The 26,862-nt window shown below is 45.6% G+C and overlaps 1 protein-coding gene across 7 annotated transcripts in view; it reads left to right on the forward strand.

Annotated features, from left to right (window-relative positions):
- The window catches only part of IQCA1 (IQ motif containing with AAA domain 1), a 195,052-nt gene that overhangs the window by 63,110 nt on the left and 105,080 nt on the right, over positions 1 to 26,862 (forward strand). For all 7 annotated transcript variants that reach the window (XM_060399176.1, XM_060399154.1, XM_015091828.4 and 4 more), the window contains 2 exons: positions 12,148 to 12,232; positions 21,789 to 21,911. In XM_060399176.1, coding sequence (XP_060255159.1) covers positions 12,148 to 12,232; positions 21,789 to 21,911 — 208 coding nt within the window. The remainder of the gene's footprint in view (positions 1 to 12,147; positions 12,233 to 21,788; positions 21,912 to 26,862) is intronic.

A 26,862-nucleotide genomic window follows, 5' to 3' on the forward strand; every position in this document is an offset into this window, starting at 1 on the left:
TATAGAAGGCGTGGGTGTTTTTTCTCCTCAGGCTCCTTTAAATAAAAGAATATAAAGGCAGGTAGCTCTGTCAAAGGTATTTTTATAAGAAAGCAACATTAATCATTGAATATTCTGTAAGAAATTAACATTGCCCTTCCCCCATTAACATTGTCACATATGAATTATAGTTTCTAGAGCTGGAAGGGACTTTAGAAATTGACTGATAGGCACACAGTACTTACTTTTTAACAATGAATGAGCAGACCTAGCTCAACAGCATCATTTGACACAAGGAAACTCACCAGGCTCCCCCAGCTCATGGAGCGATTTGCTCAAATCACACCTCTAGTTGGGGACTGCAGCCCTGGTTTCTTCATTTCCAGTTAAATACCATTTTCATTATACGTTTAGCTCCCACTAAGTGCTTCCTTATTGGGTCTACAGATTTATTTTAATGCTTTACTATTGAAGCCACCCGTGTGCTTTTTGTGGCCATCAGCTCAGCTCTTCCCATGGGTCTGGGTAAAGTGTACTGCGGGGCAGCCAACCTGGCAGGTTCCCCGGTTGCTCCACACTTGGCCCTGCTGGGGCAGCTGCTGAAACTCGCCAAACCTCGGTTTCCTCATCTGAAAAATATTAACAGCAGCAACCTACCTCTCAGGGCAGTTGGGGGGATTAAAAGAGATCATGATAGCAAGTTCTGAGCACAGAGTGCTTAAAAAGTGAGTACGTTGCTATGGAGGATTCTTTGCCGATCATTTCAACATGATCGCTTGATCAGGTTATCCAGAAATAACATTGTATTTTCTGTTTTTAATTAATTAGTGTATTGTTCTTGACTGCTCCGGGTCTTTGCTGCTGCGCGTGGGCCTTCTCTGGTTCCAGGGAGCGGGGCTACGCTGCAGTTGCAGGGCTCGGCCTTCTCGTTGCTGTGGCTTCTCTTATGCAGAGCACGGGCTCTGGAGCTCAGGAGTTGTGGCACATGGGCTTAGTTGCCCCGCAGCATGTGGCATCCTCCCAGATCAGGGATCAAACCTGTGTTCGCTGCACTGGCAGGCGTATTCTTATCCACTGGACCACCAGGAAAGCTCCAGCATTGCATTTTTAAACTAAGATCCAAGGTCGTCACATTTAAGCCCTTCAGTTTACCGTAGAGAGCCAGCAGCTGATGGAGAATGGAATCCATCTTCTGGGGACCTAGGACCTTGCCCAAAAGGGCAAGAAATAGCTGGAAAGGCCATCTGACTTGAAGTGGGCTTTGCTGCTCCTGAAATCATCAGCTTTGCCCAACAAATGCCCTGTCTTGAGGCCGATATTGGTTACAGCCCTGTCTTGAGGCCAATACAGGTTACATGACATAAATGGCAGTGTAGCAATCTGAAAAGAGGGGAGAAAAATCGTCCAACAGAAAATATATGATAGGAGCTACTCAAAGGCATCGCTGGTTCCTCCCTCACCTCCCTTGGATTCCTGCCCTTCTCGGTATCCATGGTAACCTCATCCTGGCTCACGGCGTTCCATTCCATCTCTTGTTTGGTTTACTCCAAACGTGAATCCCCACCCGGGGCGCTCGCTCCCCAGAACTCCGGCTGTGGAGATGTCACTGCCGCCCAGTACCCACACTGACATGCAGGAGTAGGGGCGGAGATACTCGGGGAGGGGATCTCAGGCTCCACACATCCAGAAGTAAGCTGGCACCTCATCCCCTCAGCTCTGCCCCCAACAGCCCCTCACCCCATTAGATGAGAACCCACCCAGCCAGTCTCCGAGCATCACCCCAGCTCCTCGTCTTCTCTCAGCCCAGCGCACAGTCGGCTGGAAAACCCCATTAGCTTCAAAATATGCCCCAAGCCTACCGGCCTCCCATGGCTCCCCTGGCGGCTCAGACAGTAAACCATCTGCCTACAGTGTAGGAGACTCGGGTTCCATCCCTGGTTTGGGAAGATCCCCTGGAGAAGGGAACGGCACCCCACTCCAGTATCCTTGCCTGGAGATTCCTCTGGACAGAGGAGCCTCGCGGACTCCAGCCCATGGGGTCGCAGAGAGTCAGACACAACTGAGCGACTAACCCTGCTTCTGCTACTACACCGGCCTCCCAGGCCTCTGACTTCGCTGCCACCTGAGGTCTGAGAGGCATCACACCCAGCCTGGAGGCAGTAGCCTGGCTCCCCAAGTCTGTTTTCGGGTTGATGACAGCGTATTCACAACGTATGGCTGAGTCCATAACAGTATCACACAGACTTTCGAACCTACTTACTGACTTAAAAGCACACCTGTTGCTGTTTCCACGGTCTCTGTGGGTAGGAGTCTGGGCTTAGCTGCGTCCTCTGCTCGGGGGTCTCACAAGGCTGCAGCCCAGGGTCTCATCTGCACCCATGCCCTCCAGGCTGTGGGCAGCATTCGGCGACTCCGGGCTGCCGGACCATGGGCCTCAGTCCCTTGCTGTGGGCTGGAGGTGTCATCACGCTTGTGTGTAGCACCAGCTCCAAGTCAGTCTCGGGTCCCAGCCCCACTCAAGGAAGGAGGTGCACATAGGTGTGGACCCAGAGTCTGTGGACCCAGAGAGCAGGGATCATCCTGTAAAAACCTAAAGCGGGTCATGCCCCTGCCTTGTAAAGTGGCTCCCTTTCCTCTCCAGGAGGGCGAGTGTCCTGTGGCCAACCACCAAGGCCTGGCTCTTCTCGGGGCAACCCAGGGACACCTCCTTGGAGCGTCGCCGTGGCCCAGCCCAGCAGCCTCCTCCACAGGGCGTCTAGCACCTGGGAGATGTGCTTCTGTAGTCTCTGCTCCCAGAGCTCTCCTCGGTGCAGCTTTTGTTGTTTCTGCTCATGAGATCCAGGAGAAGGGAGACTAGGGGCTTCCACTTAAGTTACTGACTCCTTGAGCTGTAGGATGAAGAAGTATATGTTGCGATTGGTTTCTTGGTTCATAGCCAACTTGTTTGTGTTCTGCCTTCCCTCTCTGACTCACTTGTTATTTCAGAGAGGACTTTTAGGTTTCCAAGTCTTTCAAAATTAAACACGACTGTTTATTCCCAAGAATATAAATAGATCCATGGTAGGAAAATGCAGTATTATATACATCAGGAAAAGCACTATAATCATTTCAGATCATGCAGAAAAACTATTTGATGAGATGGAATGCCCACTTCTTATTTTAAAAATTCTAAAAGAGAAGGGTTAATTCTTAGCATAATAAAAATGTAAGCTGAACAAAAAACAAGGATTTGTTTAATCTTCTGTTTACTGCTTTTTCCCTGTGCCCAGAACAGTATCTGGCACATAGTTCTAAATGAGTGCGTGAATGAATGAAACAGCAAGTATTTTTTTAAAACAAAGCTCTGCACCTAATGAGGAAACACTATAGGCTGTCCCACAAACAGAAAGGAAAATATGGCTGATTTTGTCCCCTAATAATTTGTGCCTGCATGCTCAGTCGCTCACTCATGTCCAACTGTTTGGGTCCCTATAGACAGTAGCCCGCCAGACTCCTCTGTCCATGGAATTTTCCAGGAAAGAATACTGAAATGGGTTGGTTGCCATTTCCTACTCTGGGCCTAATAATTAGTACTATAGTATACATTTTTGTCAGTATAGTGACATTGAAAGGAAAGAAGGATATTTTTAAGTAGAAAAATGTATTTAAAAAAAATCAGTGATAGACTGTGAAAAAGAGAGTTATGAAAGTTTAAGAAGTTTAAGACATCTACAAATGTTGAAGAAATTTTAAAAGACTTGAAGAAATTTTAAAAGACTTGAATAAATGGTGAGACACGCCATGTTTCTGGTTAAATGGAAAGATGACATGACTGCTCTGGGTAATTTATAGACAGGATACAATTTCAATTAAAATCCCAACAGGATTATTTATTGAACTTGAAAACATAATTATTAAAGTCATTAGGATTAAAATCAGGAAATAAAAATGATAAGGAAGGACAGATGGCCCTGTGTTTTCAAGAATATTATAAAGAAAAATAAGGTGAATGCATTACACTCATATAAAAGCACAAGCATAAGTCAGTGAAATAGAGAAGAGAGCCCCAGAGCTGACAAACATAGATGGGAACAGATAGCATATGATAAATTAAGTTTAAAAAGTAATAGGAATGGGAAAAATACACTCGCAGTAACTAGATTGCCTTAATTGCTAAAGCCAACAAGCAGGAGAAAGCAGAACAGAGGATTTAACTTCCCTGGAGAAAGGTCACAATTTTCCAACTATAGAAACAAAAATTTTTCCACTGTTAAAGTTACAGGGTCTATATAGTAATCGAACCCTAAAATAAGACAGAAAGGAAGCCAACCAAAAATAAAATTTATTTTTTATTATAAATTGTTGTACTTTATAGTCTTATTTAATTATAAACATGATTCCTATATGCTGTAACAAGTAAAATAATACTGAAATATACACAGAAAAAAAATCAGTGTTCTCCTCCCTCCAGCCCCTCCCTCTTAGCTAATCCAGATGAACAGGGCATGCCTTCCCCTGGACCTGCAAACATAAACACACACTTGTTTGATGCTCCTGTCCGCATTGAATCGGTGATGCCATTAAACCATAACCAACTCAGTGGACATGAACTTGGGCAAACTCCAGGAGACAGTGAGGGACAGGGAGGCCTGAGCTGCTGCAATACATGGGTCGCAAAGAGTCAGAACACGACTTAGCGACTGAACAACAAGTCCTGTCCCCTTTTATTTCGATAACCCAGGTCGATCTCCAGCCCAGTTTTTCCCCTTCATATTCTGTCTTTAGCATCCCCTCTGTTCACTTAGCACTTCCCCTGGTGGCTCAGTGGTAAAGACCCCCCCTGCCAATGCAGAAAACGTGGGTTCGATCCCTGGGTCAGGAAGATCCCCTGGGAGAGGAAATGCCAACCCACTCCAGTATTCTTGCCTGGAAAATTCCACAGACAGGGGAACCTGGGCTACAGTCCATGGGGTCGCAAACAGTCAGACGCAACTTAGTGACTAAACAATAACACCTGTTCACACAGAGTCGAGTCGTCTTCATGAGAGCTGAATGTGTTCATCCACCTAAATATTTATTCAGTGCTAGTGGTGAAAAGCTAAAGCAGAGCAGGTGAAGTTTAGTCCCATGCTGGATTCCATACTGGGGCTTAACCACAGTTACATAACCATTCCCTGCAATCTGATTATTTTCAATTTCTTATTACAGTTTTTATTTTTTGCAGCTTTTGCTCGTACAAAAATGCATCACAAAGCTTTAATATCTCTGCTTTTAGTTCAGTAGGGATTCCCAGTAGTGGAATTGTTGGGTTAAATGTGTGCATATGAAAGGTCCATGCATGTGAAAGTGCATGCCTGAATGCTCAGTCGTGTCCGACTCTTTGTGACCCCATGGACTGTAGCCTAACCAGGCTTCTCTGTCCGTAGAATTCTCCAGGCAAGAATACTGGAGTGGACTGCCATTCCCTTCACCGGAGGATCTTCCTGACCCAAGGATCGAACCCAGGTCTCTTGCATTACAGGCAATTCTTTACCATCTGAACCACCAGGGAAGCCCACGTATGAAAGGTTTATAATGCCAACTTGATAGCTGAAGACTTAAGCAGTCCATTGTCTAAGGAGTTTTGACAAAGCCAGTAAGTGACTGTGAGTAGTGGGGAATCCTGGGGATCTAGGCAGAAGCCCAAGGTTAGAATCTTGGCTCTTCCCAGAAGGAATTGTTTGCCTTTGGAAGAGTCATATAAACTCTCACATTTTCCAGTTTCCTCCTTTGCAAAATGGAGAGAAGGGCTCATCTCAGAATTTCTGTAAGGATGAAATGGAAACAATTTGTGTACAGCGTCTGTGGAAATGCTGTGTAAACCTGTGTGCCGCAAACCCACACGCGATGATCGTTTCTGCTTAATGAGGGAGTCCAAGGAGTGCATGCATGTTCAGCCGCTCAGACGTGTCTGACTCTTTGCAGCCCCGTGGACTGTAGCCCGCCAGGCTCCTCTGTCCCTTGGATTCTCTAGGCAGGAATACTGTGTGTTGGTTTCCATACCCTCTGCCAGGGGATCTTCCTGACCCAGGGATCGAACCCGGGCCTCCTGCATTGCCGGCAGATTCTTTTCCACTGAGCCACCAAGGAGGCAGCTGCACCAGTGCACCTAGCATGTAGCCGAGTGTCAGCGTCAGTAACAGCTGCTGCTGCTGCTAAGTCGCTCAGTCGTGTCCGACTCTGTGTGACCCCACGGACTGCAGCCCGCCGGGCTCCTCCGCCCACGGGATTTTCCAGGCAAGAGCCCTGGAGCGGGTTGTCACTGCCCTCTCCGGTCAGTAACAGCTAAAGAAACGCAAATGTAAATTCAAGCTGTGCTTCCATTTGACACCCAAACTGGTCTAAACCGAGGTGTCGAGGAAGAGGAATGCTAATGCATCGTGAGACAGGTGGGACAGACTATAGGGGCCTCAGAACTGCCTGGCCCACTTGTGTTTGAATTCTGCTCTTTCCAGAATGGGACTGGGGCTTTTCTCTGTGGACTTCCATCATCGACACCCCCACCCCACCCCAGAATAATTGGCTGGGGCAAGGGGTTGTAGTTACACCGCGTTTTATGTCCTCCTGTTTAAAACAATGAGCCATCGGCATCCTGTGCAGAGCATCTGACTTCTGAGAAGAGGTCGCTGCTGCTCGGAGATGCCCGTGAGGTGCGAACGAGGTCACCTGAACTGCTGTGAGTTCTGATGCTCAGGCATTCCAGACGGGCCAGGCCGGCCCCTCTCCGTCTGAGTGCAAGCGAGTTACTGTGCCCCATCCCAGGCTTCTGCCTCCAGACCTTGAAGCCATTTTGCAGGCACACTAAGGAAATAGCAGGGCTTCCCAGGTGGCCCAGCAGTAAAGAATCCACCTGCCAAGCAAGAGACGCAGGGTCAGTCCCTGAGTTGGGAAGATCCCCTGGAGAAGGAAATGGCCACCTGCTCCAGTGTTCCTGCCTGAGAAATGCCATGGACAGAGGAACCTGGCAGCGGACGTGGAGTCAGAAAGAGCCGGACATGACCTAGTGATTAAACAACAGCAAAGGAAACGGCAGCAAGGTGCTCTGAGTTATGCCAATGCCAGACAGACACCACTTGTAAAAATAAAATGGGGGCTACCTCCCACCTCTCTGTGTAAGATGAGGAGGGGGCAGGTCTGTTGGCTGCTGGCCTCGCACACAGTGGGGACCCGCTTCCATGATGCCTCAGGCAGGGGCTATTCTCTTAGGCTCTGAGAGGTGCAGGACAAATATATCTTCAGGGCCAAAGAGACATTGGAAGCCCACTCACGGACCAAGGGTTTGGATTGGGATTTGGCGAGAAAATTAAGTGAGAACAGTATGGGATCAAACCACATGTGGCTGTGGTTTCAGAGTCATTGTGAACCCTGCCTGGAAGCCCATTTAGGGAGGAGATGGTGCAGGTCCCACTCAAGAGCCTGAGACTCGGAGGCCGTCATCCTAGGTAATGTTGACTATGCAACCTGCAGGTGATGCTTTCTGAGTCAAGAACTAAGGTTGGTAGCAATCGAAGAAGCTGGAAGAAACGTCAGATTACTGGAGCTTTCCAATGCTGGAGCAGCTGGCAGGCATCATCACTTAGAAGGCTAATTCTCTGGTGAGGCGGGGGCCTGGTTAGCTTCTCAGCTTCTTTCTTTCTTAAATTTTCAGGGGTGATCCAGGTTTCGTGGTGGGGAGGTATCATTTGATTTTGAGAAATATTCAACCATCTCTAATTTGTTGGTAAATCTCAAATTTGATAAATATATTTCGTGTTCAGAGTTCCTATTCAAATTTTCCTATTTTTAATTTTATTTTGCTTTATTTATTTCGTTTTTTAATTGACAAAGCAAAAGACTTCATTGGGAAGGGGCACCTGGGTGGAGAGCAGGAGGGTAAGGGAATCCAGGAGAACTGCTTTCCAAGGTACTTTTTAGGGAGTGGATTTAATGAATACCTGAACGTGTATGTTTTGGAAATTATACTTAATTTAATACAAATTAAATATTGTTCCAGAAAATTGAGTTGTTGATTTAATTAATCCTCATGGGGCTTCTCAGGTGGCACTAGTGGTAAAGAATCTGCCTGCTAATGTAGGAGACTGCGGGTTTGATCCTTGGGTGGGGAAGATCCCCTGGAGGAAGAAATGGCAACCCACTCCAGTGCTCTTGCCTGGAAAATTCCATGAACAGAGAACCCTGGGAGGCTGCAATCCATGGGGTCACACAGAGTCAGACATGACTGAGCAACTTAAGAATTGTCCCCCACCATAATCCCCCTGAGGTGTGCCAGCATTTGCTCGGAGGTGATGAAATGCTAAGAGCTCACAAATAGCTGGTGAGTCCTGTCTTATCAAGTTCCGCATCCAAATTCTCACCTCTTATTTCTCCTGTTCTGTCGATCTGGGTGAAATGTCTGTAGTTCAGGTTATTTTTCACGCAGCCGTGTGATGAGTTCCATTTTCTGCATCACTTGGTCCATCTGGCAATTTGGATGCCCATTTGCAGAACCGGCTTCGGCCTTGCCTGTTGCGGCAGTTTGAGAGCAAATGGAAATTGGTTGGTGGGGGCCGGAGGGGTGTGCAGTGGGGAGGTGGCAGGCAGTGGCACAGCAGTGGTGGATTCTAGCCCGCACTGCACAGCAACTTTGAAAATCAGCAAAATGATGAAAGTTGAAGATAAATGGCTGTGAAATTAAGATTTAAACTATATTTGAGGGAAAGCTGTGACATAAATAACCACCATTTACCAAGTCAGGATCTTTACCACATAATAATTTTGTGGATGGTGACTGCAGCTTTGAAATCAGGAGATGATTGCTTCTTGGCAGGAAAGCTATGACAAACCTAGATATTGTGTTGAAAAGCAAAGACATCACTTTGCCAAGAAAGTTCCATATAGTCAAGGCTGTGGTCTTTCCACCAGTCATGTACGGTTGTGAGAGCTAGACCGTAAAGAAGGCAGAACGCCAAAGAATTGATGCCTTCAAACTGTGTTGCTGGAGAAGACTCCTGAGGGTCCCTTGGACAGCAGAGAGAACAAACCAGTCCATCCTAAAGGAAATCAACCCTGAATATTCCTTGGAAGGACTGATGCCGAAGCTGAAACTTCAATACTTTGGCCACCTGATGTGAAGAGCCGACTCATTGAAAAAGACCCTGATGCTGGGAAAGATTGAAAGCAGGAGGAGGAGAGGGTGTCAGAGGATGAGATAGTTGGATGGCATCACTGATGCAGTGGACATGAACTTGAGCAAACTCTGGAAGATGGTGAGGGACAGGGAGGCCTGGCGTGCTGCAGTCCATGAGGTCACAGAGTCAGACATGCCTGAGCGACTGAACTGAGCTGAACATAGTGGGTGGTCACCCACCATGCCCTAGGGTGATGCGTCTGTCCACAGACCTCCCCCACCAGCCGCACGCTGCCCTGTTTCCAGTTCCTTTCAAAGCTCCGCTGAGGAGCTGAGTCACATGCCGACTGAGTGAGCCCCCGGACAAGGTTCAGGAGACCTGAGAGGTTTTATGCAGCCAGGGATGAAGCTGTCCTAAGATGTTTGGGGGGCAGTCTGTAGAAGGGATAGGGGCCAAAGCGCTGGGGCAGGGGCGGATGTTTAGGGAGCTGCTGGGTGTTGACCTTGACCCAAGGCAATGGCCCCAGTTTATCTAGATCCTCACTGCCATGCACCTGCCTTTTTAAAAAGTTCATTTAACAATATCCTTGCGGACACAGTAGAAAATAATTGTAGGACTTAACCCTTGAATACCTAGCTTTTCAATATTGTATGTGAGGGACCTGGAGATGAGTGACTGCCTTCTGCTGCACCCCAAACGGTGACGGCCATTCAAGGTGGGCGCCTGCCACCTGTCCAGTTTCAGACTGAGCAAGCCCTTTCTATGGAACCTCATTTTTCACTGAAAAGATGACTGACACTCTGGCTGTTCAGACTCAGGTTTGCAGGAGTCACTTTCTCAAAAAAGAACCAAGTAAGCCTGAAGGAAAACAACTGAGGGTATTTGTTGCTAATAATAAAATCCAAGCTTTCAAGCAAAAATGATAAGTTTGGAAATCTTCTAGTCTGAGAGACTGAGAGTCTGAGAGCTTCCCATTGCTTAGCTTTAGAGTCTGAGATTGACGGAGTTGTCATTTGGTTGCTCAGTCGTGTCTGACTCCTTGCAACCCCATGGACTGCAGCAAGCCAAGTTTCTCTGCTCTTCACTATCTCTAGGAGCCTGCTCAAACTCATGTCCATTGATTCGGTGATGCCATCCAACCATCTCATCCTCTGCTGCCTCCTTCTCCTGCCTTCAATCTTTCCTAGCATCAGGGTTTTTTCCAATGAGTCAGGTCTTCACATCAGGTGGCCAAAGTATTGGAGCTTCAGCATCAGTCCTTCCAATGATTATTCAGGGTTGATTTCCTTTAGGATTTACCGGTTTGATCTCCTTGCTGTCGCAGGGAGTCTCAAGAGTCTTCTCCAACACCACAGTACAAAAACGTCAACTCTTCAGCGCTCAGCCTTCTTTATGGTCCAGCTCGCACATCTGTACGTGACTACTGGAAAAACCGTAGCTTTGACTATATGCGCCTTTGTCAGCAGAGTGACGTCTCTGCTTTTTAATATGCTGTCTAGGAGTTATTGGTGACTGTGATTTTTGATGCTATGCAATGTATATCAGCTTTGGGAAGATCCGCATAAGTCAGTGGACCATTAGTTTTGAAATGATCAAGACTTGATGTTACAGAGTCACGTCTGAGTGAAAGATCTGTTCTGCGCACAAGACACATGACTTTCAATGTAGCAGGGAAGGCAAAGTTCTTGATAAGGTTTCAGATTCTGCATCACCACCAGCCTTTAGGAGGCTACCGTTCATCAAGCTGTGGTGTGGAGTCAAAGCAGAATATTCACAGCTATCTAAAAGGCTGTTAAAACTTTCCTCTCTTTTCTAATTACACATCCGTGTGAGGCCAGATTTTCTTTCTACACTTCAACCAAAACAACATATTGCAGCAGGTTGAATACAGAAGCATATATAAGCATCCTGCTAGGTTCTACTAGGAGCCGGAACACTAGCACTCTTCTAATTTTTTCTCATGGAAAATATATTCTTCATTAAAAATGTTACTTATGTGAACACCTAATGGGTTTATTATAGTTGTTTTTAATGAAAATGCATATTTTAGAAAGGTTGCCATTTTAATATCTATTACAGTAACTATCAATAGCTAGAACTCACATAAACAAAAGCTTTGGGGAGCATCAAAAGTTATCAAGTGTGTCAAGAGTGGGACTTCCCAGGTGCTCCAGTGGTTAAGACTCTGCCTTTCAATGCAGGGGGTGCAAGTTTGATCCCCGGTCAGAGAACTAAGATCCCAGCTGATGCAGGGTGCAGCCAAGAATTTTTAAAATAAATAAATAGAACTTGTTTTTTTAAAAAAGAGTGTCAAGAGCAACTAAGGCCAAAAGTTTGAGAATAAGGAGTCATCGTGAGCATGGGCATCTTACTAACTCTTAGATTCTGGATTAATGGAACTAACTTGATAAATGTTTTCTTTCTCTATATGGAATAAATATAACACTGGTGTCCAGGCAGTTTCTCTTGGAAAAATTAACTTTGTATCCCTTCTGAAATTTCTCAACATTAAATTTCAAACTCTGCCTTTTAAAACATAGAACTATATGGTTACAGAAAACAAGGACTATTCCTGTCTCTTAACATGTGGGGCTCAGACTCACTGAAATCTAAAGCATGCGTGCCTATGTCATGCATGAGGACCAAGTCTGTAATTTGAACAACGCCATGTTTCTGTTTTATTTCAAAATCCTGTGTTTATCCTACATTTTAAAACAGGAAGAAATAATTTGTGCTTCTGTCGTCATTCTTAACACAAGCATGGAGTATTGCAATAATTAAAAAAAAAAAAAGAGGCAGAAGAGTACAGTCTGCTTTAAGGAGAGAGGTCTGACTCAGAGTAACAATTGCTTTGAGGAGAGAAACCTGCTTCTGAATGTCACCAGGTCCTTAGAGACTGCATGTCCGGCCAGCAACTGGCAGGGAGCCCCATCCTAATAACTATCACTCATTTCAGTGAGCTTGAGCAGAGCCAGCTCGTCGGGAATGTAGCAGAGAGGGCTGCGCTCCTGGATGTTTACTCTGTCTTTTTTTTCCTCCTCAGGAACTTAACGGGCACTTTTCCTGACTACCCTAACGAAGAAGAAGGAGGTTCTGCTCTTATTTTTTCCAATAAGACCCCACAACAGGTACAGATATGCTTGAGAAATAAAATGTAGCTATATCATAATTGCAATCCTTTAAACCTTAGGATTCATGAGTTTGCAGGGGTATTAGGTCTTGGTTATTTCCCTACAGATGTTTACATGGAAATACTTTTGATGTTCATCAGTTAATGTATTTTCGAACTTTTCTTAATGAAATTCATGCTTTCTCCTGTCTTTGAAGGCTATATGACAACATGTGATTCTCATCTTAGTAAGCGACGAGCATGGGACCTGAACACCTGGGTAGAAAAGAAGGCAAAAAAATATTAACTTATTAAAAAACATTAATTTTTAAAAACTCTCTGGGAAGGAAACTTAAATATAAAGCGATGTTACTCTATCTCCTTTCCCCTGTCGGATTGCTAAAATTTTTAGATTGTGATAATAATTGGAGTGGGCAGACACATGGGGAAAAGTCACTCCCGAACATTGTAGCTGGATACATAAATTAGCATGACGTTTTTTGAGGGCCCTGGAATGAGTATATATCAAAATGTTTATTAAGTATACCCTTTGACCCATAAATGCTATTTAAGGAATTTATACTAAGGAAATAAGAAGACAAGTTCCCATAGGGAACTTGCCATAGGGGAACAGCAAACTTTTTCCATTAGCAGAGAAATAGTAAGTAACTCTGCCATTATAACCTGAAAGCACAGATAATATGTAAATGAAAAGGAACGGCTGTGTTCCAGTAAAACTTTATATACGAACATGGGCAGCAGGCCGCAGTTGGCCCACGTGATAGGATTTGCTGACTCTTGCCACAGATAACCGAAAAAGCTGTTCTCGTCTGCACTGTTCACAGCATTGACAAAGAAGAAACCAGGCTAACGTGTGTTGCGTTAGTCATTCAGTCGTGACCAACTCTTTTCAACCCCATGGACTGCAACCCGCCAGGCTCCTCTGTCCATGGATTCTCCAAGCAAGGACACTGGCATGAGTTGCCATTCCCTTCTCTAGGGGATCTTCCCGACCCAGGGATCAAACCTGGGTCTCCGGCATTGCAGGCAGATTCTTGACTTTCTGAGCCACCAGGGTAGCCCAGTGTCTGTTGATTGGTTAATTAGTTAAGTGGCGTAAAGTGCTAACTAAGCAATGGTAAAAGCCACGCTGTAGGGGAGAGCGCATCAGTACTGCCGACCCTGCGGTCAGCATCCCTGGCTCCCTCTGCTCCTCTGCCTGAGCCCTCGGGGTCAGGCGGAAACTCTCCTCTCCCAGCCCCCTGTCAGAAGTCAGCGTCAGCTGCCAAAGCCTTCTCTCCACCGTCCTGTCCTCCTCCCCGCTTAATAGGCACCCTCTTGGGGGCCGTGCATCAAGCCCCGTCTAGAGCCACTGTCATTTTGATGTGCTGTTACTTCACTTTCTTACGTGTTTAGGTCTTGTCCCTCCAGCTAAATTAGCCAGCACAGGTTGTGTCTTGAAAGCCCCTGGCAGGCAGCCAGACGTGTTTCATGTCAGTTTAGAAAGGTAACAATTACAGAATTAGGAATGTTGGTGGAATGTCTAAATTGTCCATTGGAAACTCTCGAAAGTAGCGTTAATGTCCAGTCAGACTAAAAGCAAAAGAAAACTGAGGACATCTGGTTAATACGCTAGAATTAATACACAAGGCAGTGGGGGCCACGCAGTAGCATGATTTTAAAAGGCAGGTGAGGGGCTTCCCTGGTGGTCCAGTGGCTAAGAGCTAAGAGCTTGCCCTGCGGAGGGCCCAGATTGGACCAGGGTTCAGTCCCTGGTCAGGGAACTGGATCCCACCTGCCACAGCTAGTGGAGTTCTCATGCCGCAACTAAAGATCCCGATTGCCACACCTAAGACCCAGCGTGGCCAAATAAACAGACAGACACTTTTTAAAAAAGGCAGACGAGTGAAGAGTCAGGACAGCCTTGTGGTGCAGAATCACAGCTCCACTGGGTCTGCAGCCTTAGGCAAGGGTCTGATCTGCTGTGCCTCAGCTTTCTTTGTGGATGCAGATACCAGCAAGACCTGCCTCCCTGGGCTGAGGAGTCATTAGATGAGATGAAACGTGTAATGTACTCAGAGCAGAGTCTGGCCCTCTGAAATTGTTCAGGGAATCTTAGCAGTTGTTACTAATGAGGAAGGGGAGGAGGAGGGGAGTAGAAGCAGAAAGGGGAAGGGGAGGAAGCTGAAAAGATAGACCAAGCATAATCATTATGGCACGCCTGTGTGTAGTCATTTATATTTGTAAAAAAAACAAAACAATAAAAAAAGTTCCAATGAAGTGAGTATAATCACATTGATGCCAAATCCCGCAAAAGATGGAATATAAAGAACCTCAGATCAATCGTACTTTTGAGTATTAATTCAAAAATTCAAAGTGAAATATTAGCAAAACAATGCAGCCAAGTGGTGTTTATTCCAGAATGTCAGCATGGTTGTGTTTTGGATATCTGTGAATACATTGCTTTATCTAAACAGATCTGAAAGGGAAAACCATAAGCTCATCACTGTGGGTGCTGAAAGGCATTGTACAGAGTCAGCTCCCATTCTTGATATTAAGAAAACAAGAGAAAAATGGAATACATGGATACTTCTTTAACATGACAAAATATTTTTTAGGTCACAAATTAATATCACACTTAAAGAAATTCACAAGAAACACACTGATGTCATGAAAAATGCAAGGATAGCCATCATCACCATTGATGAACAGGATCTACTGAACACTCTTAGACAAGAGAAAGAACATTGAGCAATAAATTGGAATGGAAGAGGGAAGAGGATCACTTTTTGCAGATATGTTCTGTACTTAGAAAAGCAAAGAGAATAAACTGAAAAAAAAAAACCTTAAACAACATGAGAAGATGAGGAGTTACAAAATTAATAATCAGAAAGAGAAAGCTTTTGTATGTTCAAACAGCAGCTACATTTAGAAAATATAAGAAGAGTCCATTTACAAACAGCAACAATGACACAAAGATAAAACATCCAGGAAAAAATAATAAATGTGTGATATGTGTAAATAAAAGCTTAAAACGTTCTGAAAAATGAAATTGAGCAGATGGAAAAGCATATTGTGTTCTTAGGTAGGAATGTTCAATGTTATAAATGCTTCAGCTCTCTCAAACATAGTTTATACATATAATACGACCCAAATAAAAATACCAATAGCATTTTGTTGGAGTAGGGAGTCAGAGCATGCAGAGGGTGACTAATTTGATTTTAAACTTTGGGCAGAAAGTAAATAACCAGGAATAACTAGTAAAATTCTGAGAATGAAGGGTAATGAGGAGGAACCAGCCCTGCCAGGTATTAAAACGTGTTTTTAAGAGCCCATTGGTACAGGCAGATGATTAGATGAAAAAGAACAGAAAGTCAAGAAATATATCCAAATACACGTGGAACTTTAGTATATAATAAAGAAGCCTGTCATCCTTCTTGTATAAGGAAAAGTAAAAGGACCATTTAATGAATGGGATGATAATAACCAGGTTGTCAACTGGAAAAGAAGAAAATTAAATCTCTGTCTCTTTATACTTTACCCCAGAATGATTCCAAATGGATCAAAAAAGATTTAAATATCAAACAAAGCAAAAACACAAAAGAACTAAAAGCAGCCAACAAAGAAAATATGTCATAACCTCAGAGTGGAAAAGACCTTTTTACCTCTGTTGCACGACCCGGGAGTCATAAAAGAAAAAAAAGATGACTTAAACTACATTAAAAAAATATTTTTAGCCTCCATGGCAAAACTGACGCCAAGTAAAGTCAAATGACAGATGACACTCTGCAAGAATTGTTTGTGATGAGTATCGCAGATAAGAGATCATTTTTCTAATATATAAAGAGCTCCTATAGCTCTATAAGAAAAAAAACTCAGCAACCCAATTTTTTTAAAGCCAAAAGATATGAACAGACAAGTTCTCAGAAATGAAAATCTGAATGGATTTTAAATATAATAAAAAATGTTCAACATATGAAAAGATCAACCCCACCATATAAAGGAAATGCAGATCAAAGCTATACTGACAGACAAAACTGATAGATTGAACCTCATCAAAATTCAAAACTTTGGGGCTTCCAGAGACACCATTCAGTTCAGTTTAGTTCAGTCACTCAGTCCTGTCTGACTCTGCGACCCCATGAATCACAGCACGCCAGGCCTCCCTGTCCATCACCAACTCCCAGAGTTCACTCAGACTCACGTCCATCGAGTCGGTGATGCCATCCAGAAAGACCCCGTTAAGAAAATGCAAATACAAGAACAGGCTGGGAGATGATAATTGAAAACTTACACTTGATAAAGGATTTGTATCCAAAATGTACAAAGAACTCTTACATCTCAGTAATAAGACAGACAATTCTTAAAAATGGGCAAAAGACTCAAAAAGACAGCTCATAAGACAATACAGATAAATGGCTAATAAGCACATTGAAAGATGCTCAACACCACTTGTCATTGCTGCTGCTGCTGCTGCTGAGTCGCGTCAGTCGTGTCCGACTCTGTGCGGCCCCATAGAGGGCAGCCCACCAGGCTCCTCTGTCCCTGGGATTCTCCAGGCAAGAACACTGGAGTGGGTTGCCATTGCCTTCTCCAATGCAGGAAAGTGAAAGGTGAAAGTGAAGTCGCTCAGTCGTGTCCGACTCTTTGCGACCCCATGGACTGCAGCCTACCAGGCTCCTCTGTCCATGGGATTCTGCAGACAAGAGTACTGGAGTGGGGTGCCATTGCCTTCTCCGTGTCATTAGGAAGATGAAAGTTAAAACTACAATGAGGTGTCATTTCATAACACTAGGATGATGTACTAATAATAAAAGACGGTAACAAATGTTGAGGATGTCAAGAAGGAACCCTCCTACACTGTGGGGGACATAAAATGGTGCATCCACGTTGGAAAACCAGTCTGTCAGTTTCTTAAAAGTTAAACACAAATTCACCAAATAACTCAGCAGTTCTGTTCCACTCTTAGGACTTTATCCAAGAGGAATGAAAATGTATGCCCACACACAGAAAATGTACATGAATATTCATAGGAGCATTGCTCATAATAGCCAAATGTTCGAAACAACCTACATTCCCATCCGTTGGTGAATGGGTAGGTGAGATGTGGAATAGCCGTGCAACGGGATGGTACTCAGCAGTATAAAAGGAGCAAACAGAAGGAAAAAGCCCAAGGAAAGGGAGTGGCAGAGGATGAGATGGTTGGGTGGAGTCAGCGACTCAGTGGACGTGAATCTGAGCAAGCTCCAGGAGATAATGAAGGACAGGGAAGCCTGGCAGGCTGCAGTCCATGGGGTTGCAAAGAACTGGACACGACTTAGCAACTGAACAACAACACAACTGGGGTGAACCTCAAAAGCTCGCTGAACCGTGAAAGGAGCCACGCACGAGAGACCACGTAGTATGTGATTCCATTTATAGGAAATGTCGAAAAAGAGTAAATCATGGAAGCAGAGGGTAGATTCGTGCGGAACAAGAAGGGCAGGAGAGGGAAACGATTAAGTAACAGGGGAATCTTAGTGGAATGATGAGATGTGTTAAAACTGATTTACGGTGATGGTTGCGCCATGCGATAAACTCACTAAAAATGATTGACTTGTCCACATGGAATGGGTAAATGTAGAGAATGTAAAATACGCCTCAACAAAATTGGACCTATATCTTCAGAAAGAAAATGGGCAGCAAGCCAGATTCAGACCCCTCGATTTTCCAAACACGATGGCTGACTTTACAGGTACTAAAGCGCATCTCTAATTCTGGGAGATTTTGCTATAGTCGGAGAGCACAAGCCAAATAAATTCAACGTTGGCACCTATATGAAAAAATGAAACAACTCCGATGACATGCTGTTTTTCACCCGTTCAGCTGGCAAACACAAGCACTGTGTCAGTGAGCATGTGGGAAAGCGCGGAGTCGCCCGCATCGCTGGCGGAGTGTGAATTAGCACAGCCCGCTGGGGGCAGTTTCACAGTCTTGTACATGCCTGTGATCCAGCGTTTCTCCTCCTAGGAATTATCCAGAAGACATGCCCACATACTTGCAAGGTGACATTTGCATACGTCAATCCCTGGCAGCTTTGCGGGTAATAGCAAAAGATTGGTGATAGCCTTGACTTCCGTTGGGGTCAAATAAGTTATGAGCGGGGAGGAAACGTTTCACTACACGCTTGTTCGTAATTTCTGAAGTGTGGATGGTGTTGATATTTTGTCTTTTGAAAATAATAAACTGGGTAAGCATCTAGGTGAAACACACGGTTGATGCACTGAATTGTATTGACTCACAATAAGGATTTTATCCTCTTTTCAGACACATATATTTATACTATATATTTTATACATATATATTATATATGTTTCTGAAAGTTTCCAAACTTCCAAAGGCCAAAACATGTCCATTTTCCATAAGTGCACCAGAGCATGAAGGTCCTGGCAGCCATAGTTTGGTTCTGTGAGTTGAGGTGAGTCTCACCCCCAAGGATAACATTGCTATTCTGACAAGGGACTTTCAATCCTGTCTAAAGACACCCTTTTTATTACCAAATAGTGTACACAACACGTACGTCACCTCTCACCTCTGTACACCACCTCTCTGAGCCTCCCCTACCCAGGATCTTCACTAGAAGCTTCAGAGGTGGGTGAGCCTCAGGAGAATATGGACGTGGACACGGGACTACAGTTTTTTTAAGTCCAGCTGGTGCCTAAATATCTTACTTTGTTCATGATAAAGCTGTTATGAACACTTTTAAAGGTGTGAATTAAGCTCCTAAAAACAACATAGCTATGAATTTAAAAATTCAATATTAGAAAATAAACCTCAGCATTTCAGTAAATCACACTAAGGCATAATCAGTGTACACTTGATCCCAGAAGAATGCTTTAGCATGGCACACACGGTAAAATGATATTAGCCCTTTTAAAATTTTATTTATTTATTTAGCGTTGTTTAGTCACTAAATCATATCTGACTCTTCAGTGATGCCATGGACTGTAGCCCTGCAGGCACCTCTGTCCATGGATTCTCCAGGCAAGACTACTGGAAATGGGTTGCCATTTCCTTCTCCAAGGGATCTTCCCTACCCAGGGATGGAACCCACATCTCCTGCGTTGCAAACGAATTCTTTACCACTGAGCCACCAGTGATTAACTTGGCTGCGCTGGGTCTACACTGCAGCTCGGGATTTTCTCTAGTTTAGGCAGGCGAGCCGGAGCTGCCCTGAGTCTGTGGTGCTCAGGGTCCTCATTGCGGCGCCTTCTCTTGTTGTGGAGCACAGGCTCTAGAGAGCATGGGCTTCAGTAGTTGGGCGCAGGGACTTACTTGCCCTGCAGCGTGTGGGATCTTCCCAGACCAGGGAGCAGTGTTTCCTGCATTGGCAGGCAGAGTCTTAACCACTGGACCACTGGGCCACCAAGGAAGTCCAATATTAGCCCTTTTTAGCTTGCTCTCCAAAAGTAACCACTGGAGTGAATTTGGTGTGTGTCATTCTCTTACATTTCTTACCCTTCCAGTTCAGTTCAGTTGCTCAGTCGTGTCTGACTCTTGGCAACCCCATGAGTTGCAGCACGCCAGGCCTCCCTGTCCATCACCAACTCCTCATGTCCGTTGAGTCAGTGATGCCATCCAACCATGTCATCCTCTGTCGTCCTCTTTCCCCTCCTGCCCTCAATCTTTCCCAGCATCAGGGTCTTTTCCAATGAGTCGGCTCTTTGCTTCAGGTCCCCAAAGACTGGAGCTTCAGCTTCTGCATCAGTCCTTCCAGTGAACATTCAGGACTGATTTCCTTTAGGATGGACTGGTTGGATCTCCTTGCAGTCCAAGGGACTCTCGAGAGTCTTCTCCAACAGCACAGTTCAAAAGCATCAGTTCTTCGTTGCTCAGCTTTCTTTATGGTCCAACTCTCACATCCATACATGACTACTGGCAAAACCATTGCTTTGACTAGATGGACCTTTGTTGGCAAAGTAATGTCTCTGCTTTTTAATATGCTGTCTAGATTTGTTACAGCTTTTCTTCCAAGGAGTACGTGTCTTTTAATTTCATGGCTGCAGTCACCATCTGCAGTGATTTTGGAGCCCCCAAAAATAAAGTCTGCCACTGTTTCACCACCGTTTCCCCACCTCTTACACTTTTAACTACACATATATGTATCCTGAAACGGTGAAGTATTATTTTTTTCATGTTTTTAACTAGTTGCATTTTACACTGAAGGCTAAATGTATAACTATGGTTTGGCATCTTGCCTCTTTACTTTCTACGTTATGCAGGTCGTCCCGATTTGCACTGTTTGAATCCCAGCTCAAGCCACTTACTAGTTGTGCGCATGGGACTGTGCGCAGTAAATGTGCTCGGCAGTAAACGAGCTCACCTTTGTGAAGCTCTTGGAACCATGCCTGGTGACTGTACGTGGTCCGGATGGAAGTGCTGATTTCATTTTAAAGCGGAGGAAACTGGGTCTCTCAGAGGTGCTGCCACTTGTCTCAGTCACGTGATCAGTGATGAGCAAAGCCCGAGGGTCCAACAGGGTGTGTGTTCCGTCGGGGTCACTGTTGTACCTCCCAGAATTCACAGCAAGTGAGCGCTCAGTGAATATTTATCATATTGAATGGAATCATATGGGGTTTTTTTGCCTTCCCAGATGGCATTAGTGGTAAAGAACCCGCCTGCCAATGCAGGAGACATGAGATGTGGGTTTGATCCCCCAGTCGGGAAGATCCCCCGGAGGAGGGCATGGCCACCCACTCCAGCATGCCTGGAGAATCCCATGGACAGAGGAGCCTGGCGGGCTACAGTCCATGGGATCACAAAGAGTTGGACACCACTGAAGCAAGTTAGCACATGTGGGTTTTTTTGCAAACTTCCACTAATTCTCCAATGATGCTAATCCTATGTGAACGAGGTATTTTTAATCAATACTGTATTCTTTAAAAATTATTTTATTGTCTTATTGTTATTTTCTGTATTTATTTTGGCCATGCTGCTCTGCATGTGGGATCTTAGTTCTCCAACTGGGCCCCCTCCATTGGAAGCCTGGAGCCTTAACCACTGGGCCACTGGGGAAGTTCCTAACCAGTATTTTAAATTTTAGGGCAATAAGTGGGTTTTTGTAGGAAATACAAATTAAATCAGAGATGAAAGAAACCAGCTCCGAGAGGAGATGTATGGAGTCTAGGTAAGGAGCACAGGAGCTCTCCGCTGGCATTTGGGGAAGAGGCGTGGGCAGGCCTGAAGCAGGCTGTAGCTGAGACGCTAATGAAGCCGAGACCCCCCCCCCTCCACCCTGCCCCGGGTGTTGGTGGGACCCCTGGGAGTCACAGCCGCTCTGAACTGGAGGGAACTGGATTCAGAAATGTCCAGAAATGTCTCTCTCTCTCCACCTGCCATCTGAGGCCCCACCACTGCCTCTGCTGATGAATCCAGCCAGAGGCAGACGGCAGGCAGAGTGGAGAGGCCAGGAGGCTGGGTCTGCAGGGTTTGGAGCCGAGCAGAGAAGGGACACTGACCCACACAAACACTTCCGGAAAGATAATCCTCTTGATCCGACTCTCTTAAAGTGCTATGATGATTTTGTTTTTCTGCAGGTTATTGATGATATTATTGCAAGCCAAGACGAAGAGGAGAAAACCAAAAAGAAGAAAAAGGAAAAGAAAGAAAAAAAAGTAAAAAAAGAAAAGGAAACGAAAGAGACAAAGGAAAAAAACAAGGTATCTGGAGTTTTAGAAATTGGGAGTTTTCTTTTTTCCTTTTTTGCTTTGACTCCTTGGAATCATCTCAAGTCTGTTGAGACTACAGTCACTCATTGCCTTGGAAACCATGCTATCCCCCAGCTGTCTTTCGTTTTTCTTTAAATGTCGGTCGACAGTCACTTGTCATCGTTTCTATGACTTGTAAATACCTGTTCGGCTGAGGAGTGGTCTCCACAACTCAGACACCTCACATTAGTCACATATGCCATCGCTCTGAATGCTCATTCCTCAAAGACACATGATCCCACTCATCTTTTCTCAAGGGTGGAGATAAGGAAATTCTCTTGGCAAACCAAATGTCCACTACAAAGTCAAAACAATCCTGTCTAATTCCGCCAAAGCGTATTCCTTCCAATTTATCACTTCACGTCGACGTCTCAGACCTGTTTTTAGCAGGATTTGTTTCTTAATACCCAAAGGAAAGCAGAGTTCAGAGTCACTGCGGGCCGGGCCTGCCCCGTGTGGTGGGGTTGCTGGGTGGTGGGCGGGCAGGCAGGCAGGTGCTATGTCCTGGGCACGATTGGAGGGGTCTTTACCCCCACATACGTGGAGAGGCCCCTGCCAGGGTGGTGGTTCTCTCCAACATAGACTCCTTCTTTGGGAAATAGAATTCCAGCTGGAAGGTAGCACCATCCGAAAACCTGAATGTGTGTGCTGTAGCCTTTTGCCCAGATACTATGTCATGGCTGACCAAAAGCCCGACCTAAATCAGAGTGCATCCTGAAAGGTTATGTCCCTCCGTGACTCCGTCCAGAGGCAGAGAGCCACCGCTAGCCCAGGTGGCCAAGGCCAGGCTCCTCATATTCCCAGAGACGGGTTCCCCCTGGAAGTCAGACTCTCAGATTTCTCCACGGGGGAGACAGCTCTCCGGGTGTGGTGGGTGGCACCTGGGAACTCCGGAGCTGTCACAGTGAGAAACACACAGGACCGGGTGTGTCATCCAGGAGTGACTGGACCCAGGAGGCCAAAGTTGTAAGCAGGGGAGAGGGGGTGATGGAGAGTATCAAACGGGAATCCCCGAAGTCCATGAAAACACAAGGTATCGCGATGGTGATAAGAGCTAGCATCTCATTTAGAATTTCTCAGTGGGGCTTCCCTGGTGGCCTAGTGGTTAGGAATCCACCTACCAGTACAGGGGACGCGGCTTTGATCCCACGTGCTGCGGGGCAGTTAAACCCATGCTCCACAACTACTGAGCCCTCCCATCTGGAGACCGCCCTCTGCAACAGGAGAAGCCACCACAATGAGACGCCTGCGCTGGGCAGCAAAGAGCAGCCCCTACTCGCCACAGCTAGAGAAAGCCCAGCAGTGAAGACCCAGCTAAGCCAAGAAATAAATAAAGTTCCTGGGCTCGATCGTGGCCAACACAGCAGGAGGGGGCTCGCCCCCTGCACACGATGAACGGGAATCTCACAGCTGCCCCCACTGCCCTGTCCCTCTCTAACCCTGGTACTCTGTTATTAGCTGCGTGGACGAAAGAAGAAAGGCCCCCCTCCCTCCTCTCCTTGGTCTCCCCCTCTCCACTGAAGTGGATGCTGCATGCATGCGGCCCCTGTGACGCCCCCTCAGGACCAAGGGGCTCCATCCCCAGCTACAGGATGGGGTGCTGACCCCTTGCACTCGGTCCCTCCCCAGCAGCTGTTCAGGGTCTACGGCAGGTGCTCGAAGTGAGGTTACCCACCCCGCACTGGCCAGCTGCCTTCAAGGCTACTCACCTTAGGGGGCGGTCCCTGGCATCTTGCGGTTTAAGAATCTGTGTTTCCACTGCAAGGGGGCACAGGTCTGATCCCTGGTTAGCGAACCAAGATCCCACAGGCTGTGAGGTGCTGCCAAAAATTAATTAAACGAAGAAATAGAATCATCTTTTTAAAAAAAAAAGGATAAGTTAGGGTACAGAGACCCAGCCCCTCACTGCCCAGGACAACTCTGAAAGGTTCTCCCAGCTCCTGGGTGCCCTATGGGATCAACTCCTGATTTCTCACCATCGCAGCGCAGTTCGGCTCCTCCTCTGCCCAGTTCAGCTCCCCCTCTGCCTGGGGCTGCTGCTGCTGCTCTCCCTCCCTCTTGGGGGACATTCCCAATAAACCACCCGCTGACTTCTGTCTTCTTTCCTGGGAGCCCCACGCTATCGCCTTATCTCATGGACTTACAAAGCTTTAAACCTTGTTACCGGTGTGATATTTTGGAAAGGGTCTGTTTTCCCTTTATAGAGATTAGCTGAAATATTCAGATGTTTCTGAGATCTTTGCCAAGTTTTCTGACTATATATGTAGGGCTGGCGATTGATAGATGACCAGGTGTTAGAACAATACTCAGAAGAATAAGTGAGCAGCTCTGCCTTTGTGGTTATTAGGGTTGAGTTCATACCTGTGTGAGTCCAACAAAGCTAGCTGACTCTGTCTCCTGCCTTTTACCCTCTAACCAGGATGAACAATAATAGATATCTTTTTCTACAGGTCAAAATGCTGATTTCCACATAAAGATTTGAATAGCTTTAGGAATGATTTCAGGATAGGATGTTTTTTAAGTCAATGGAAAAGATAATCTGATCTGTAAGAAACATACCAACATCATTTAAATGTGCCAAGGCTTCTTAGAGATTGATATTTCCTATTTTAATAATCACATTATCACTTTGTAGACCTGTACTTTTCATATAAATTCATGTCTAAGTAATTCTGAAGGATTATCCCCATCATATGCAACTATATCATAAATGCTGATGTACTCAAACTTTGCTTTTCTTGTAGAAAGCCATTCATCATTAAGTGACTCTTTAATAGCTAGTTAATAAAATGCTGTCACTCAACAAAGACCAGATTGTGTAGCTGATAATTTCAGATTTTTATGGAACAAGCTTCACTAACAGCGAGTTTTAATTTGCAAGTGTCAAACTCACCCATGCATATTTAGAAGAAGAGATGCTTAGAATAAAATTGAAATTCTTCCAATTGTCCCTGTTCCCTATTAGGCACTGCTTCAAAATTATCTTGCCAAGTGGGGGAGGATTTTAAATATTAACTGTATCAAGTGAGTTCTCTTTTTGGGTTTTTTTTTTTTTTAGAATGAGTTAGAATTTGGGGGGTACAGGCAGATCAATAGAGTAGTAACTGGTCCTTTGGGTGGGGTTCCCTGGAAGCACTGAGAGGGAGGCTGTAAGGTTGGTTTATTTCCCTGAAGGGAAGGGAGGGAGAGGAGCAGCTCTGGTTAGAAAGGGAACTAAGCAAGGCAGAGAGGGATCCGGACTGAGAGAGGGGGGATGTACCGAGAGAGGGGGAGCAGACTCAGAGAGGGGAGCTGGACTGAGAGGGGGAGCCAGAAAGAGTGGGGGGAGCCGGACTCAGAAAGGGGGAGCCAGAGTCAGAGGGGGAGCTGGACTGAGAGGGGGGGCCAGAAAGAGAGGGGGAGGCGGACTGAGGAGGGGGAACCGGACTCAGAGAGGGGGAGCCGGACTCAGAGAGGGGGAGCCGGACTGAGAGAGAAGGGGGGAGCCAGACTCAGAGAGAGGGAGCCAACTCAGAGGGGGAGCCGGAAAGAGGGGAGGAGCCGGACTGAGAAAGAGGGGTGGGGAGCTGGACTCAGAGAGGGGGAGCCATGGTCCGAGTCTGAAGTTTGCATCCAGCCTCACAGGACACGATGCATTTAAAATCAAACGTTATTCATGAAGTTGAAAGAGAAACAAGTGGGTTTGTTGACCTTGTGGGTTTCTTTTTCCCTGAGAATGTGATGGACAGGGCAGGTACTGCTGGTGGTGGAAAGAGCTGGGCTTTTACAGTCAGGAGTACAGCAGCCCACCCATCCGGCTCAGAGACCCCCGCCCACCCTTCCCTGACAGCATCTCCTTCCTGGGGCCACCTCTAGCTGCAGGACTGTGACCCTCCCACAGGGCCTCTCCTCTTGACCCCAGAGCAACGGGGTAGAGCTCCCGTAGGCACTCCATCAACCAAGAATCTGAGGATGAGTGAATGTCCCTGTGGTGTCTTTGAGATGGTTGAATGTGGAGACAACTGGAAGAAGTTTTGGAGCGTGAACTTGTAGGTTTCAGTGTCCCTGCTTGGATTTCCAATTTATTTTGGGCTTCGTAGCATAAGAAAGGAGTTGGGGGCACTGTGGTGGATCTCTGTAACTGTAGACAAGAGTACCTTAAATTAAAATAACTCATACTAGCAATCTTATATTCATTTGATCAGCTCACCAAGAAACTTTGCAAACATATTCACTTTCAAATTAATGGAAATTCTCTATTCCTTTTCTGGATCCACCTGGGGATCCTCAACACAAAGCTGCCACTAATGGACAGAAGGAAATAGATGGATCCAGGCGTTTTCTTCTTTAGGGACTGACGGGCTTCCAAAAATTATTCTTTCATCCATACGCAAGAAAGTGGGAATCTACCTAAACGTCATACCTGATACAAAAACTAACTCAGGATGTATCATGGACTTTAACATGAAACAATAAAACCTGTAAATAAAACCCTTGGGGAAAGATCTTCAGGATCTGGGGCTGAAGATTTCTGAGACCTAACGCCGAAAGCACAACTCATAAAAGAGATAAATCTGATCTCATCAAAATATTAATAGCAGTTTTATGTTCTGTAAAGACCCTGTAAAGAGGCTGAAAAGATAGGCCATAGACTAGGAGAAAATTATTTTCATATTATTTATCTGGCAAAGAATTTGTATCTATAATGCATGAAGAATTCTCAAAATTCAACAGTGAGAAAACAAACTGGTCCTTATTTGGGATCTTTGGTTTTAAACTGGCGTCCCAGGTGGCTCAGATGGTAATATTAAAAAAAAATAATCTCCCTGCAATGCAGAAGACCTGGGTTTGATCCCTGGGTGGAGAAGATGACCTGGAAAAGGAAATGGCAGCCCACTCCAGTCTTCTTGCCCAGATCGAGTGG

The sequence above is a fragment of the Ovis aries genome, chromosome 1, assembly GCF_016772045.2.
Source record: "Ovis aries strain OAR_USU_Benz2616 breed Rambouillet chromosome 1, ARS-UI_Ramb_v3.0, whole genome shotgun sequence".
Lineage (NCBI taxonomy): Eukaryota > Metazoa > Chordata > Mammalia > Artiodactyla > Bovidae > Ovis > Ovis aries.